We start from the raw sequence: 16,924 nt of genomic DNA on the forward strand, positions 1-16,924 counted from the left end.
TGGGAGTAATAACAGTACTGTATACGCAAAGTTAGTGTTACATAAAAAAAACGACTGTGATCTCATCAATTGGAAACAATGCTGTTAATATATGTACATTATTTGTACAATATTTTAAAATTCAAGAGCCACCACTTCAAGTATGCTAGGAACTGTTCCAACTTTTTTTTTTTTTTTTCTTTGATTTAAAGAAATGAATACATGCAGACCCGTGGATCGATTCAGTATTCCAAGCCTCGCGCATCCACGTATTCAGAATCATGCTTGTAATGCCGCAATGGAATGTTCTCACTTTGACACACTAAAAAATCTATACTGACGATGCTTCAGTAAACGGTTAGGTACGAAATGTTCACTGGATCCCCTTGTTTTTTGCAGTTGGACTATCCATTCATTAATTGTCCATGCAATTTGACCCCCTAGCCAATAACAATATCTGCATCACAACTATCCGTGTTCGGTCCTATATGAACGAACTGAATTGTTTTGTGTTCACGTGGCATCGAGTCACAATTTGTTAAAAATCTTGCCCTTATTGACAGGAAGAAGGACCCCCCCCCCCCCCCTCCAACAAATACTGTGTCGGCTACCCTTTAAACTGAGCGATCAAGTTCAGCCCTGGTTACGTGCACTGGGATGGGAAGCGGAGGGGGTGGAGAGAGCGCGAGGGACTGCAATATCATTTGTGAATCGCTCTCAGAGTGCCGCAGATACGAGCTGCAAACACATGCACTGCTAATGCAGGTGAGGAGCGAGCGGGCGAGCAGACTGAGACTGCGGGACACGAGGAGACACATTTCGCTGGATTTTGCCTGAAACATTTCCAAACACTTTGTGGGAATTACAGCTTTTTTCTCGCCCTCTTATTCCATTCTCTTTTCAGATGTACCGCGCTGCGGGTTTTTTCTCCTGTGTAACTGACAAAACTACTAAACACAATGTGTTAAGTCAAAGGAGGTAAAGCAATCTGGGCACTTGGATGATTTCAAAGACGACAGGACAGCTCATTTGCTGCTTATCCGCGGTTAGAAGGTAAGAAGACGGACAGCTGTGTAAAGTACTGTATCATCATTAGTTCGGAATCAGTGCTGGCTTGTATTGATATTATTCCGCATTGGGGAAATATCTTCAAATGAGGGTCTCTGGTACCCGGAGCTAGGATTTTAAACTCCGCTTTTTATGCTGTTGCATTGTAAATTGTTTTAACGCTACAATAAAAACGGACTTGGACTGTCTTCGGCAAAGTGAAATGACGGCACAGTTTATTATCATTATCTTTTAATTGTGTAAATAAATCGTCGAGTTCTCATGAAGAAATTTTTGACTCACGGCAAGAGGAAACGGGTCATTTCAGTATTACTGTGGGCAGATTGCGGATTTTTGGCGAAAGAGAGGGAAAAGTGATTCCAGCTGCGGTGTGAAGGGGAGATAATCGTGGTTTATGTCCGGGCTGAAATTTACTGCAGCTAAAACGGCGTGAGAAGGCGTCCGGAGAATGAAGTCGCATGCATTCGGAAACGGAGGACTTCACTAGAACGCAAAGCGAAAATAAATTGGCTAACGTTTGCAGTTATTAGTCTATACAAATCAGCGACATCCCAGCACGATTTTAAAGACTGAAAGCAACGAATTGAGCTGCAGAAAACCATGAGGACTACTGGTGCAGTGGACTATTTATGCTACTGTTTACTCGTCCTGCAGTTGCTGACTCAGCCTGCTGCTAAGCAAGTCCTGCGATACCGCCTGGCTGAAGAGGGTCCGGCCGATGTGAAGATAGGGAACGTAGCCACAGACCTCGGAATTGCAACCGGGTCTGGCGAGGTGACTTTCACACTGGAGTCGGGATCCGATTATTTTAAAATTGACAATATTACCGGGGAGCTTAGCACTAATGAGCGGCGGATAGACCGGGAGAAATTACAGCAGTGCCAGATGATATTTGACGAGAACGAGTGTTTCATAGATTTTGAGGTGTCCGTGATTGGACCGGCGCAGAGCTGGGTAGATCTTTTTGAAGGGAAAGTGATCATATTAGATATTAACGACAACACCCCCTCCTTCCCCTCCCCGGTACTGACTTTATCAGTGGAGGAGAACAGACCCATAGGAACGCTTTATTTGTTGCCCACGGCCACCGACAGAGATTTTGGCAGGAATGGCATAGAGAGATATGAGCTGTTACAGGACAGCGGGGAGAGCTCTGGCAGGAGAGCAGGGTCGAGCTCTGGGGGACGCACCGATGGCGGTGATGGCTATTCGGGAAAGAGGAGATTTGATGCTGACGGGGCGAGTAGGAGTAGTGTCTTTGAGCTCCAGGTGGCCGACACCACCGACGGAGAGAAGCAGCCTCAGCTGATCATTAAGGGGGCCCTGGACAGGGAGCAGCGGGATTCGTACGAACTGACGCTGCGCGTGCGGGACGGCGGCGACCCTCCGCGGTCCTCCCAGGCTATCCTGAGGGTGATGATCACCGACGTCAACGACAACAGCCCCCGCTTCGAGAAGAGCATCTATGAGGCTGACTTGGCGGAGAACAGCTCGCCGGGCGCCCCCATCCTGCAGCTGAAGGCCGGCGACTCTGACGTGGGCGTGAACGGGCAGATCGAGTATGTGTTCGGGGCGGCCACCGAGTCGGTCCGGCGGCTGCTGCGGCTGGACGAGAGCTCGGGCTGGCTGAGCGTCCTGCACCGCATCGACCGCGAGGAGGTCAGCCAGCTCCGCTTCACCGTCATGGCCCGGGACCGCGGCCAGCCGCCCAAAATGGACAAAGCCATCGTGGTGCTCAACATCAAGGACGAGAACGACAACGTGCCCATCATAGACATCAGGAAGATCGGCAGGATATTCCTGAAGGACGGCGTGGCCAACGTGGCGGAGGACGTGGTGGTTGACACGCCCATCGCCCTGGTGCAGGTGTCGGACCGGGACCAAGGGGAGAATGGTGTGGTGACGTGCACAGTGGTGGGGGATGTCCCCTTTCAGCTGAAGCCGGCCAGCGAGATCGAGGGCGAGCAGAACAAGAAGAAGTACTTCCTCCACACGTCGGCCCCGCTGGACTATGAGGCCGTGCAGGAGTACAACGTCGTCATTGTCGCCGTGGACTCTGGGAGTCCTAGCTTGTCCAGCAACAACTCGCTGATCGTGAAGGTGGGGGACACTAACGACAATCCCCCCATATTCAGTGAGAACATCGTGGAGGTGTCGTTCCCCGAGAACAACGCCCCCGGCGAAAAGGTGGCCACCGTGGTGGCTTTGGACGCAGACAGCGGCAAGAACGCCGAGATTGCCTACTCACTGGACCCCACCGTCAATGGGATATTCTCCATTGACGCGGATAGCGGGGACGTCAGGGTGAACATCATTTTGGACAGGGAGCAGACGGAGAGGTACGAGTTCAAAGTTATGGCCAAAGACAAGGGCATCCCGGTCCTCCAGGGCTCGGCCACTGTTGTGGTTCTGGTGTCGGACCGAAACGACAATGAGCCCAGGTTCATGCAGGAAGTGTTCACATTTTACGTGAAGGAGAACCTACAGCCTAACAGCCCTGTTGGCATGGTGACGGTGATAGACGCCGACAAGGGGCACAATGCGGAGATGAGCCTTTACATTGAAGAGGAGGAGGACATATTCTCCATCGAAAATGACACAGGTACTATATTCTCCACTATGTCCTTCGATAGAGAGCAGAAAACCACTTACACGTTCCGAGTGAAGGCGGTGGACGGTGGGGAGCCACCTAGGTCTGCCACGGCCACGGTGTCCCTGTTCGTCATGGACGAAAACGACAACCCTCCCTCTGTCACGTTCCCAAGCAACAACTCGTACACCCTGCTACCGCCATCCAGCAACGTGAGGACGGTGGTGAGGACGGTCCTGGCTACGGACACGGACACGGGCATCAACGCCGACCTCAACTTCAGCATCGTGGGCGGGAACCCCTTCAAGCTGTTTGAGATCGACACGGCTAATGGCGTGGTGTCGCTGGTGGGGAAGGTGGAGCAGAAGCACTACGGCCTCCACCGGCTGGTGGTCCAGGTAAACGACAGCGGAACGCCCTCGCAGTGCACCACCACCCTTGTTCACGTCTACATCAACGAGACCCTGTCCAACTCCACCATCGTGGAGGCCCAGATCAGCAGGAGCCTGGTGACGCCGCTGTCGGTGGACGTCGCCGGCGACCCCAACTACGACTTGGGAAAGCAGCGGCTGAGCATCGTGATCGGTGTTGTGTCGGGCATCATGACCGTCATCTTGATCATACTTGTGGTGGTCATGGCGCGGTACTGCAGGCCCAAGAACAAGAACGGCTACGAGGCGGGCAAGAAGGACCACGAGGACTTCTTCACCCCGCAGCAGGACAAGGGCAAGAAGCCCAAGAAGGACAAAAAGAACAAGAAGTCCAAGCAGCCGCTCTACAGCAGCATCGTCACCGTGGAGGCGTCCAAGCCCAACGGCCAGCGCTACGACGGCGTCAACGAGAAGCTCTCCGACAGCCCCAGCATGGGCCGCTACCGGTCGGTCAACGGCGGGCCGGGCAGCCCGGACCTGGCCAGGCATTACAAGTCGAGCTCGCCGCTCCCCACCGTCCAGCTCCACCCGCAGTCGCCGACGGCGGGGAAAAAGCACCAGGCCGTGCAGGACCTCCCACCGGCTAACACCTTCGTGGGGACGGGAGATAACATATCCATCGGATCGGACCACTGCTCCGAGTACAGCTGTCAGACCACCAACAAATACAACAAACAGGTAAGGATATCACCCCTCCACCCCCCCCACAACCCCCCACTTCTGCATTTTGTTTGTGTACTTCTTTCTGTCTCTATGCTTTTTTTAAACCTTTTTTCTTTTTGTTTATTTTTATTTTAACCTCCTCTCTCGCTGAGGTTTGTTACCACAGGCTAGACTGCAGGTTTGGCTGTGATGATGAGTGCTGAGATCACAGTTCACTTTTTTTCATTGCGAAGCGTCATTCACGTGCATGGGGAAAAAAAAAAAAGGCGGGTGAGGACTGTCGCTTGTATGGAAAGCGGTGAACTGCTTTAAACTTGACATTAGTCGTGCTTTGTTAAGTCTTTATTTGACGGTTTTTTAAAGCTGCGCACACGTACACGTGTTTTTTTCATTTTCCGAGCCCATGCTTATCCTCACACAATCCCACACACATATATGCACATACACACCTGTGCATGGAGATAGCACAGAATCACTCTCTGTTTCGCACATGCACGAAAACATATGAACTGTCACATGTAAGCAGATGCTCTCTCTCTTTCTCAGTCGCTCTCTCAAATATGAATTTATCAGCATGACCACACATAGAAACAGTATTGCAAAAGCAGTCATTTTCATTAAATCAGAATCAACAAGAGGAACATCAGCTCCGTAATACATAATACATACTCTCTATCTCGCTGTTTCACCAAGATATGCACACACACACACACACACAGACACGCACGCACGCATGCACACACACACACACAGAGACATGCACACACGCACACACACACACACACACACATTCACACACACACACACACACACACAAACATGCACACACACGCAAGGAGGAATGAAGACTCCCTGAACAGGGTCAGGACCTGGCGTGTCCTCGCTGTGTAGCCATTCTGTCTTACCTTCCAGAGAGGGGGGTGGGGGGGTGGGGGGCGAGTATGAGTCACAAGGGCAGCCCAGTGAGGAATATTAACTCCTATGTCATATTTAAGAGCCTTCATTCAACCTGACTGCAAGCATCTGGATGAGAGGCCACAATCTGGGGTGCCTGTGTACCAAATTACTGACCTAGCAGAAAAATGCCCCTTTTTATTCTATTCTATTTTTCTTCTTTTTTTTTTATTTGCCTTCCTGTGCGTTTGTGTTAGAATAAAAAGGCTTTCTTCTACTGCAAGAGGAGAGAGCATTTCTGTTGCAGAGAGTTGCTGAATTAAGGAGTCTGTATTATTGTTATTATTTAATGTTATTTTTTGTAGCTGGGTGAAGGAATCAAGGGTAATACATTATGAAATCAGTTCTTTTATTGGGCTTTCACAAGGAAGGAACACTTACTTTGTTGTTTCATGTGTTTTCTGCAGAGAACTAATGAATTATTGATCACCTTCTTACATGGTGCAAGCAACCCCACTAGCATTCCTGAGTGCTGTCCCCTCTATTCAAAAACCATGCTGGAGATTCTCTTCTCTCATGCCATCTCTCTCTCTCTATCTCTCCCTCCCTCCCTCCCTCTCTCTCTCTCTCTCTCTCTCTCTCTCTTTTTCTCTCTCTCTCGCTTTCAGTCTCTGCCTCTCTCTGACCCTGTTCATTTTTTTTTTTTTGCTTCTCTTACTCGTTGCCTATTTTTCTTTCGGTGTATTCCTCTCTCTCCCCTTGTTCGCTTCATTTTATGTGTTTGTTCTTATATATTTTTTTTCTCTCTTTGTATTTTCCACTCTGTCTTTCTCTCTCTCTCAGTTTTTTGGCTATCCCTCTCTTTTCTCTCTCACCAGTCCTCGTGCTCCCCCGTTCTCGGTAATGGACAGGTTGCGTGATCGCTTGAATAGACCTTAATGCTGAACAATAAAGTATTTCAGTGTGCCGCTGCTTTGAGTGCGGGGAGTGCTGTTGCTAGTGTTTTGTACGGATGTCTCATACATAATTAACACAGTACTCTATTGGCTGGTGCTGTGCATGGATTGTGTGTCTGAACACTGCACTTATTAATTAATTTATTTACTTTTATGCGTGTGCTGCAGTATTTTTACTGTTGATGAACTGGTTACATTATTCAGCCGTGCGTGCTTATTGAATGTGGCAAACCTGTACCTGATCATTATTGTTAATGATCCTCGTGATGCAGTATTATTGAGTTTTACCTTCTTTGACATTTAAAAAGATGTTGATTAATCGATTTAATGAACAATATCGCATTATTATATTTTCCATGAATATGGGACTCTCCTCTGCCTTTGGAATACAAGTAATAAATAAATAAATAAATAAATAAATAAATAAATAAATAAATAAATAAATAAATGTATTACGAAAACGTTTATTTATTTATTTATTTATTTATTTATTCATTATTTCAGTCTTTCAAGTTAAAAACATTTTTAGCGTCTTCACATCTAAGACTGTGAAGTGTTTAACACGTAGTCTTCCCCTGCTAATTTTCTATGGATGTGCGTCATTTAGGATGTGTCCGCTATGATTCGGCTCCACTCTCACCCCTTCACTTCTGTGAGTCCACACTCGGCCATGCCCTTGAGCACAATGTGGAGGTCAAGGAAGGGCACTTTAAAATCAAGAGGTTGCAGGTTCAATTCCCGGGTGCGGCACTGCTGCTAATCACTTAAGTAAAGGAAGTCTACCCAAACTTGCTAACCTAAAATGCATCCGTTTAAATGAATAGCATGTTAAATGGAAGCTGTATACACCATCCTGAATAATGGCTTCTGCAAAGCAGACAGGAAATAACAAAAATGTGCTTTCTTTTGTATATAAAGGAATATTTCTGCCAATTCTTTAGAGTCTAAAGTAGTCCTTATGGTCTAAAGTAGTCCTTACACGACACCATTCAACGTGACATCATTATGTGCTATTTTCAGTTTATTGAAATAGAATTATAGAATTAAAGGAATTTGGAGATCTGTCTGTGTGAGTGTGTGTGTGTGTGTGTGTGTGTGTGCGCCAAAAAAAAAGTGAGTGTGGGAAGCAGGATGATTGAGGGATAAAGGACTGAGGGGTGTATAGACAGGAAAGGAAGGATGGATCAAGAAAGTGGCTTAAGACAAAGTGGAATGATATGAAGATGAAGAGTACGGAGGAAGAGAAAGCCAAGGGAGAGAGAGAGCGAGAGTGAGTGAGAGAGAGAGGTTTCAGGACAGAGGGAAAGAGAGAAAGGAGAAGAAAGCTAGAGAAAGGGTGAGAGTGAAACAGACACGGAGAGGGAAATGGCAATGGAGAGAAAGGCGAGAGAGAGAGAGAGAGAGAGAGAGAGCAAGCGGATAGCCTGTTATTCCGGAGCCTCTGTCTCCTGTGTACCTCATGTCTCAGGTTACTTTCTCCCCCGCTCACCTGCCTTTGCCCACTATTAATCCAGCCTGCGCAGACAGGTATCCAGGCAACCGGTGCCATTTTCTGTGCCAGGACTTCACCTGTTAGACATTTAAGCGGTCATTAAGGTAACCAAATGCAGAAACAGAATCTGGCTGTGTGTCGCCGAGCAGCTGGCCACAACAAGCCCTTCAGCTTCGCCCCCGCGCTGTTCCCTGCCAGTGTCTCGTGTTTCCGGGGAAGGAAGGAGGTAAGGCGGGCGAGCTCGGCGATACCTCCCCGATTCTCACCGGCGATCCGTTCTCCGGATAACCTTCGACACCGTCCGATCGATCCCGGCGCGTTTTCCTTTTCACGCGCTTGGCGATCGCTCGCTCCTATTAAACCGAACGAGCGCGTAAATTACGAGGCGTGGTGATTTACCGTAGAATACAACCGCGTTTTATTCTCGAGGACAAAATAAAGAGACCAAAAATATAATAGATTGGCCCCTCTGTATATACCCGTGTCTAGGAACATTTATCAAATCACGTCTTTGTTAAATCTGTTAAATAACAGAGTCTGCGTTTTCACTGCACTTACGGGGATATTCTGGAAATGTATCGAAAGGAAATGTACTGTTAAGCTGTTGCAGCACTTCACAATACATGTGTGAGACCTGAAAGCTTTGCCCCCTGTGAACCCCCGTCCAGAGGCGGCCAGAGGTGGGCGGACTCCTCCCATTGTCTGGCTCATCCCACGTTTTTTTCCTATGTACTATACAGAGAGTTTTTCCTTGTCACCATCACCTCTTTCTCGCTTTGAGTGGGTTCAGACTGGGGCCTTCCTTGAATGGTATTGTGATATGCGCTTTGTAAAAGGCACTGTAGAAATGAATTTACTTCAGTTTGAATTGACTCGGCCAAACATACAAATTATTGTCGCTTTGTATTGCTATATAATACTGCTACTGTGAAGTTTATTATCTATTTAAAAAAAGTAGACGTATTTGCAAAATAGAAGAAGAGCAGCAGATTTTTCGTTTTTTGAACGCTGCGATGACTCAGATATGTTGGAACCCTTGTCCCTCTGGTGCCGAGGGCAAAGGTTCTCGCCAGGTGCGTGGCTGCAGTCCCCGCCGGTCGGTGTTTTGGTGGTTCGCTGGCAGTTAGACGCCCCGTTTCTCCCCCTTCCCCTTTCCCCCGGTTTCGATACGAGGCGCCGAGCGAAAGCCTGCGAGAAGCAGCTCGTGGCTCCGGGGCCCAGTAGCAGCTTGGAGCTGTGATAATTGCTACATGCAAAGGCCGAGTCTGCTGGGTGTTACTCGTGGGGGTTTTTTTTTTTTTCCTTGTTGTTTTTTTTTGTTGTTATCTCAATCACAACTTCATTATGTAAAACAAAATGAGCGCTCGTTTGCTTGGTTGCGAATCTGTTTAAACCGAACACAAATGTATCTGCCGATCTCTTCATTTCTGCGAAGGCCTGTCCTGTGGGCTCTAGCGAGTGTCCGGGCAGTAATCTGATCTTCTGTCTGACGTTGTAATTATTCTTTATTCACGAACACAGTGCTGTCACCTCCCTGGTTGTTTGACAGTGCCTGTGGGTTTTTATGTATTACTTTAACGCAGGTTCATAAAACTCAGCATTGCTTTACACCTTTGTTATATCAATAAACCACTGTTATTTTGACAGTATGCAGTATATATGCATGCTGTGATATTTCAGTTGTCTCGTTAAAAGACTGCCGGTATTTTTTCTCTCAATGAGCAAAAATATTATTGGATTCACAATTTTTGTTTGTTAAAATGCCTTATTTACATTTATTTTTTAAAAGCCACTGTATCCTATTCATATGAAGTTGGGGAGAGTCAGTATAGGGTAGAGTTAGTGCAGGTGAGAGAGTCTGTATAGAGGGGGAGAATCAGTATAGGAACAGAGTCAGTATAGGGTAGAGTCAGTATTTGTGAGAGTCAGTATATGGAGTCCGTATAGGAGAGAGACAGTATAGGGGGAGAGTCAGTGTAGGGGGAGAGTCAGTATAGGAGAGAGACAGTATAGGGCGAAGTCAGTATAGGAGGAGAGTCAGTATAGGGGAGAGTCAATATAGCGGAGAGTCAGTACAAGAGAATCAGTATAGGATAATCAGTATACGAGAGTCAGTATAGGAGAGGGTCATTATAGGAGGAGAGAGTCAATACCACAATGATTGCAAAGGGGCCACTCTGTGGAGAATCCTTCAGTTTAGCATCACGATAGCGTCGGGCAAGCATGCATGACACCGGGACCCCCGGTACTGCGTCGAACGTTCAATTGGTGCCTCTTTTAATTGCCTGCTCTCATGGTAGGAGGCGCATGGTCCGGTCCTGGCTTTGGTTTTTTTTTTTCCATTTCAGGCCCTCTGAAGGTAAGTACATTCATTTCCCTTTATAACATGTCCAAATGGCCTTTCGTGAGGGCCCTGCCTTTGTGAGCTGTGATTTACAGCGTCCTGCTGGCTTCTTATTTCCAGATGTGAGCGCTGCTAGTCGCCCGTGGCTTTATGGAAGTGTTTGGTCTCTTCACTTTTTTTCTTTGTTGTTATGCGGTTGTGAACGTTTCCACGACAATCAAGCCGTCTGGACTTTTTCTGATGTTGCAGCAGTTGCTGCAAAGCTTAGGTATGTGCGCCACGGTGTTCTCTGCTATCCTTAACCTTTTACGTCCCCTTTTTATGGTTAACAAGACGTAGGACTTAAGGGTCGTGATTGGCTAGCTCCTCCGATTTGCAGTTAGGCTGGTATTTCAAATGGCCCGTGAGATTTGTTTGGTAATCCCTGTTGTTCAGGACAGTGTCACGCAGGTTTGGGGAACTGTAAGTGAAATGCTTCTCTCCTAGGGGAGTGTGGGGCCCCAGCAGAGGTGCTGGGGAGCTTAATGTGTGTGGGTCCAGTCTAAACCAACTGACATTAACCATCCGCCACCTCGCTATGTTAATGGATTCTCTAAGCTGTGGCATACTCCTCCTCTGGCCGTTGCGTTTGTGAAACCCCATTGGAATGTTCGTTTAAATCCTTCAACTGCCACAGGTGACGCAGTTAGCTGTGACTGTTTGCATTGCATTGCGTTGGACTATGGGTAACCGAGTGATTGTATTGACACTCATTGCGGGTTGTAGATGACAAAGCCCTGTTTAATCCTCATTTAAAAAGTTAATCAGCTTAACGGCCGGTATTTTTAGGCATTTGGGAGTGTAACAATATCTAACTTTGTTGGGTGTGGGTGATTTGTGGGTGTGTTTACTGTTTGCAGACTCCTCAGAGAAAGATGGTTTTAAATGCCTAGGGGCTTTCACCAGGTATGGATTTCATTGCCAAACATGTAATGTTATTATTATTGTCTTATAGTACAGGAATGTGACTATTCATCATATTTAACTGGTGTCTAATGAGCAAAAGAATATTAAAAAAGAAAAAAAAAAAAAAAAAGAAACCTTGGTACAGTAGACTTTTGAAAACCATCCAGTAATTCCTTGTAATTAAAAATAAGAATCCTCCGTACAGAACTATGATAAATAGGATAAAATAATAGCACAAAATCATATTAGGCATCAGTTTTATTACTCCATTAGTAAGGCGAATTGGCTGTTGCGTGGTCTGTTTGCTTCCGACTGTCGTTAATTTGATCAAATTTGTTGCGGCCGTGATTTAGTGCTGCTCGCGCAGTCGTAAACGCGCTAGTCGAGAGAGGCCCCTGTAAATTGCGTCGGCCGGGAAAATCCTGCTTGCGGTTCGGAATTTTAAACACATCAGTCGGCGGGTGATGACTTGTTTCATTATTGCAGCTCTCTGCCGGCGAAGACGCTCGGAGAGGGTTGCGTTGCGCGCGAGGAATGGCTGAGGTGGAGAACTGGCCTCAGAGCTGCGCGTGCATGCTGCATTCGCAGCGCGTCGCGCTATTGGTGTACTCTTTGAATCTATTGGATTAACTTTAAATAGTGGCTGTTTGTGTGTGGCATATTCTGCTGCATGTTAGTCAAATGTGAATGTAAATGTAAGTAAAAATACCACATGTTCGTGCTGTAGTGTGCGCTTCCTTGTATGTGTAGCGTGTACGGTGTGTGCGGGTGCTTGTCTGTGTGTGCTATACAGTGTATGGGATTAGCATGTGCAAATATAGAATATACATTGTATACATTTTATGAAATGTGTACACAGTGCCGTGTCTGAATAACTGTGTATTCAAATGACATATTTTAATTAACCTCAAGGATCCATTTGAATGTTTTTATGAGTCTAACAAGTTTTTTCAAGAGAAATAAATATTTTTATAGGTAGGGACTACATACAGGAGACTTCCTTGGCTGGGTGTTCCTTTGGCTCTCTCTGCATTCGTCCTGCTTTCACTATCTCTCTCTCTCTCTCTCTCTCTCTCTCTCTTTCTTTCTCGCTCTCTCTCTCTGTCACTCTCCCTATTATTGTATGTCAACAATGAGTAGAAAAATGGAGGCGCTTCTGATTGAGTGGAGGGTACATTCATTACATTTGTCATGGTATGTTTATGAAAAGCCAACACCAGGAAGTGCTTTAGTATTTCCTGATTGCTCAGTACAGAGTCGGCTGTTAGAGGTAATAATACTGAGCGTTCACGTTGAATACACACAGCCCGTGACATTCGACGCAGATTTCATTTTCTTGAGGAAGCGAGGCCTATTTCTGCAGGATCAATTCCTGAGGTGTCATCCTTTGGAAAACGCGCATTCCTTTCCCACGACAAACAGATATCCCTGCGGCTGAAAGCACAGTGTTTTCATTTTCACTTGGATTTTATTAATATTATTGTTTTATTCCTTTCACCTTTTGACATCAATCTCGGAGACATCTTACATCGCTTAGCTCCGTTGTCGGGGTAGACGGGGGGATAGTGAGCCGTCGGCATCGCAGGCCGCACTGGGAAGTTGGCGGTGTTGTCCGTGTTAAGTTCGGGAGAAAATGGGATTTGTCTTCACCTCCCAGCTCTCGCCACGGAGAAGCTGTCTCCGTGCGGAGGGCGGAAGGGGCCCATCTCTCCCCGCCGCCTTCTCCACGAACATCCCCTAGTGATGTCCGAAATCCACCGCAAGGCCCCAGGCGGGCGAAAACATTTCTGAAAAGTGCTGTTACATCCCATTTGCAGGTCTTCCTGTGAATGGAATGTAAAAAGCGAAATTCTCTGTGCGTTTAAGGCTATTGCTTCATGCTGCGTTCCCTGAAAACTATGGGACCTGAGTTGACCGTTTGCTAGCGAGATTATCATGAAGTTCAAACAAAGATAGAAAATGCTACTTGGCAGGTGGGCTTAACATCCAAGCGATCCATTCCCTACTGTCACGATCCAGGCCGACCTCCTCTGCGTCCTCTGTCAGGTAGCGCTGTGTAGCGGTGATGCGTTGTGCGGTCGCATTATATAACAGCACGCATTAGGCTGTGCTGAATGTGCTGTACATGCAATAGTCCCGATTACATGCAGTCAGCCGCAGTTGACTTGTTTTTAATTATATTTGTGAAGCCATAGGTATGAATGAAGTCTTAAGCAACCAGCATTTGCGCCCAAATCCAGAAGAATTTTCGGGTTGGGGGACTCGCTCAGTGCTCCGGGCACCCCCGCCGCTTCCCAGCTTCCCTCCTGCGCACTGGGTGAGCTTTGTATTCCGTCAGCCGGCTGCGGTTTGAATATCTGATCCCTTGGCTGCGTTTGTGAGAATTACACAGCGGCGGAGTTGGAGCGCTCTGCCGCGCGCTCCTAAAAGGGTGGCGTTTGAAGAATACTTATTCTCCCCCCGCCTGCAGAGGATGCATTAACATCCCCCTCCGCCAGGAAAATGGCTGCGCCTTCACTGAGCCCGCGCGAGCACAAAGCGGACGCTAATAGACGTTAGCCTGTTTACCCGTGTTTCGCTAGAATTTGGCCCTAAATGGGATTATGTCTGTACGACGCGGGAGGCGGGGCGAGGGACGCCTGTCCATCAAAGCGCGGGGAAGCGCCGTGTCGCTGAAAGAGCAACGGGAGAGAACATCTTTAACATGACACCTAGCCTGCAGTGCCTGTAGTGTGTGCCTGCACTCGCGTGTGTGTATGTTTATTTGCACATGTCTGCTCATCTATGTGTGTGCGCGCACTTTCATGTGATTACGTGGATGTGTGCGATAGTGCATGCCTGTATTTGTGTGTGCCTGGTACGTCCAAGTTTGCCATGACTGCGCCTGTGTGCATGTCTGTGTTAGCGTGACGTCTGTAATACAGAGAGGAAAGGAAACGGCAAACGGGGGGGGAAAACTCCTCAACTGCAGAATATTCATTAGATTTATGAAAACAAGAGGAACTCCATCTTGATACGGCCTCACCTGTGAGAGCGGAGGCTATTAGTGTCTGACGATAAATCTTGTCAAACTGAGCAGTACTCTGTGGCTTATGAAAAATGAAGGTCATGCACGCTGTAGTTTATGGGATACACGGTTAGATGTTATAAAAAAAAGTGAATTATGGAGTCCTGTAGGCATTTTCAGGAATGCTAATTTCTCTTTTTTCCCCCTTCTTCAGTTGCTGCCTTTCTCAGTAGTTATGCATTCTATCATATTAAAAAAAGGAACACGCAGTAATTTAAAGGCATTGCTCGTAGCGTGACTCTTTTCATTATTTTATTTAATTGGAAATTTGCTCACGGAGTGAAGTTTTTTATGCTAATCTTCTTTTTTTGTAATAATTGTGGTAGTTTTTTCTTTTTGCCAGACATGCTGCATTTTACAGAACACATTCTGGGTACAGACCCATGTTTTAGGCCGTCAATTAAATATCATCAGGCAAAATACAAAATGAAATGAAACGGATAGGCTGTTTTGAGGTCGATTTAGGGGTATGTAATGGATTAAGAGAGTAAAACATGCATTTTTAACAGATTATTACCGAAAAGAATCCCACATGCAGTGCTATTCACTAGGATACGTTATCACTGCATACAGATATGTGCATGACCACACTCGACATGAAAAATTTAAGTTACTAGAATTCTCATTTTGGAACAGATGTTATGGTTTAAGAACTATGTATATTTTTTGCCTTCGTGCTGGTACATGCGCACATTATGCATGGTTTTTTCGATGTTCTTCTGAAAGGTCCCACACAATGTGTGTTTGCACGCCTGCCATTTCTGGTAATGTGGAGAGATTAAGCCATTCGTGATGAGAAAACGTGGTGGTGTTGCATCACCGGGAGACAGATGCTATTGGCAGAACAGCACAAACATTACCGAAGTGGCAGTCGATGTACAAGCTTTATGGATGTATTTTTCAGCAGTGACTTCTTTTACTCTGCTGTTTGTGAGAGAAGTCATAGAGCATTATATACTTTATGTATTCTCTTACATGCACATCAAGTGGAATGCTGTGTGTGATGTAGTCAGTCTGTTTCAATAGACAGAGCTCTCTGTAAACCCCGCGATGGCTTCTCTAACCCGCCTGATCTGGTGCGTAGGATTTCTCTGAATACCCAAACCCACTGCCTATTGCACATAGGCTGTGGGTGTGCTTGTGGTGTCTGCATCGATGTTGGCCCTTCCCGAACAATGTGCTATTTGCACTGCATGTGCTTTCACGGGGTTGACCGCATTTGGAACCTAGCGGCTAGCCGCTTCGGACCACAGTCGTGGCCCCAACGGTAGTCGTGTCTTCAGGTTTGAGCCGGCCGTAAGTTGGCCAAAGTTCAGCCCTGCATACCGCCACAGGCACTTTAGACAAAACCAGATACTCTGTTCCCGCGTTCCTTTTGTCCTCCGGATGGTAACAGAAGTATTCAGGGCTGTAGCGCAGCGGTGGAACGTCCATCGCCAGCGGGACTGTCCTTGGTCAGTCACGGCCCCGAAATGAGCTGTCAGACCAGGCGTCAAATTGGAACGTTTCGGCTTCAGTGGCGTCGAAACGGAACTTTCGACGTTAAGAGTGCGGGGGGCGGAGCGTCTGGTGGGCCCGGAGGATCTGCGGCGCGACCCCGGTCGAGGGGTCAAGTTGCGGCCTCGGCGGTGATAAGTCCCGCCTCGGCTGCTCCCCCTTCGCCGGAGCGCGAGCGCCGATGCGCCGCGCTCGCGGATCGTTATCCGCCTCCCCGCATCAGAGAGCCTGAGTTACGGAGGCCGTCCCGGCGCCCGCACCTCGGGCCCGGCAGCAACGGCGCGGGTCAGACGCATCGCTCTCGTTTAGTTGCCGGTTTTTCGACGAAGAAAATAAGCGAGGGGGTCGGCGTTTGCTACGCTCCATTTACTCTGGGCGGGGTCAGGACGGCGCCTGGACACACACCGGCCGATTGCAAATTACAGAGCCCGGGTTGATGGCGAGATCGCTTTCGGGAACGGGCTCGCCTCGTAGCCCCGGGGAAATAACAGTTAGCGGTCAGTACCTCTTAGCATGCAACATGAGACTAGCTAGCGGCTATATTTTGCAGTGTAACATCCATGTCAGTGCAGCTGTGGCTAATTGGCAAAACATAATGTAGCTGACTCTGAAACGAACCCCCGTGCACTGCTATGGCTGCTGCAAATTACAATCACCCTGTTTGATCAGGCTGGACTGATTAATTACGTTCCTGGGAGGGGTGCGGTACGGCGAGGGTCTGGTGAGGTACCGGGGACTGTAAAAGTTTTAAAACAAACTACAGACCGGGGAAGAGACTTACGTAACAGAAACTCTGGGTATGGGAAGTTAGCGGAGACATGCAACGGTTGTATTAAAGTTGCACTGTTTGACTGCCCTCCTTCACTTTCCCCACCCCCCTTGCATGTCTTTAAAGATTTATGACTGTGCGTCTGCTCTGTTCCTAAAATCCCCATGAATAGGTGTTCAGCCTTCTCTGCAGCATGTGAATTGAGGACATGACATTACGATTGGCAGCC

At 47.5% G+C, this 16,924-nt stretch overlaps 1 protein-coding gene across 4 annotated transcripts in view; it reads left to right on the plus strand.

Annotated features, from left to right (window-relative positions):
• Positions 1–640: 640 nt before the first annotated feature.
• The window catches only part of pcdh7b (protocadherin 7b), a 137,886-nt gene continuing 121,602 nt past the window's right edge, over positions 641–16,924 (plus strand). For 2 of the 4 annotated variants that reach the window (XM_035425353.1, XM_035425354.1), the window contains exon 1: positions 641–4,746. In XM_035425353.1, coding sequence (XP_035281244.1) covers positions 1,648–4,746 — 3,099 coding nt within the window. In that variant the 5' untranslated portion in view covers positions 641–1,647. The remainder of the gene's footprint in view (positions 4,747–16,924) is intronic. The other 2 variants (XM_035425351.1, XM_035425350.1) reach the window with 2 other exon arrangements.

Source organism: Anguilla anguilla, chromosome 7 (genome assembly GCF_013347855.1).
Source record: "Anguilla anguilla isolate fAngAng1 chromosome 7, fAngAng1.pri, whole genome shotgun sequence".
In the NCBI taxonomy this organism is placed as follows: domain Eukaryota; kingdom Metazoa; phylum Chordata; class Actinopteri; order Anguilliformes; family Anguillidae; genus Anguilla; species Anguilla anguilla.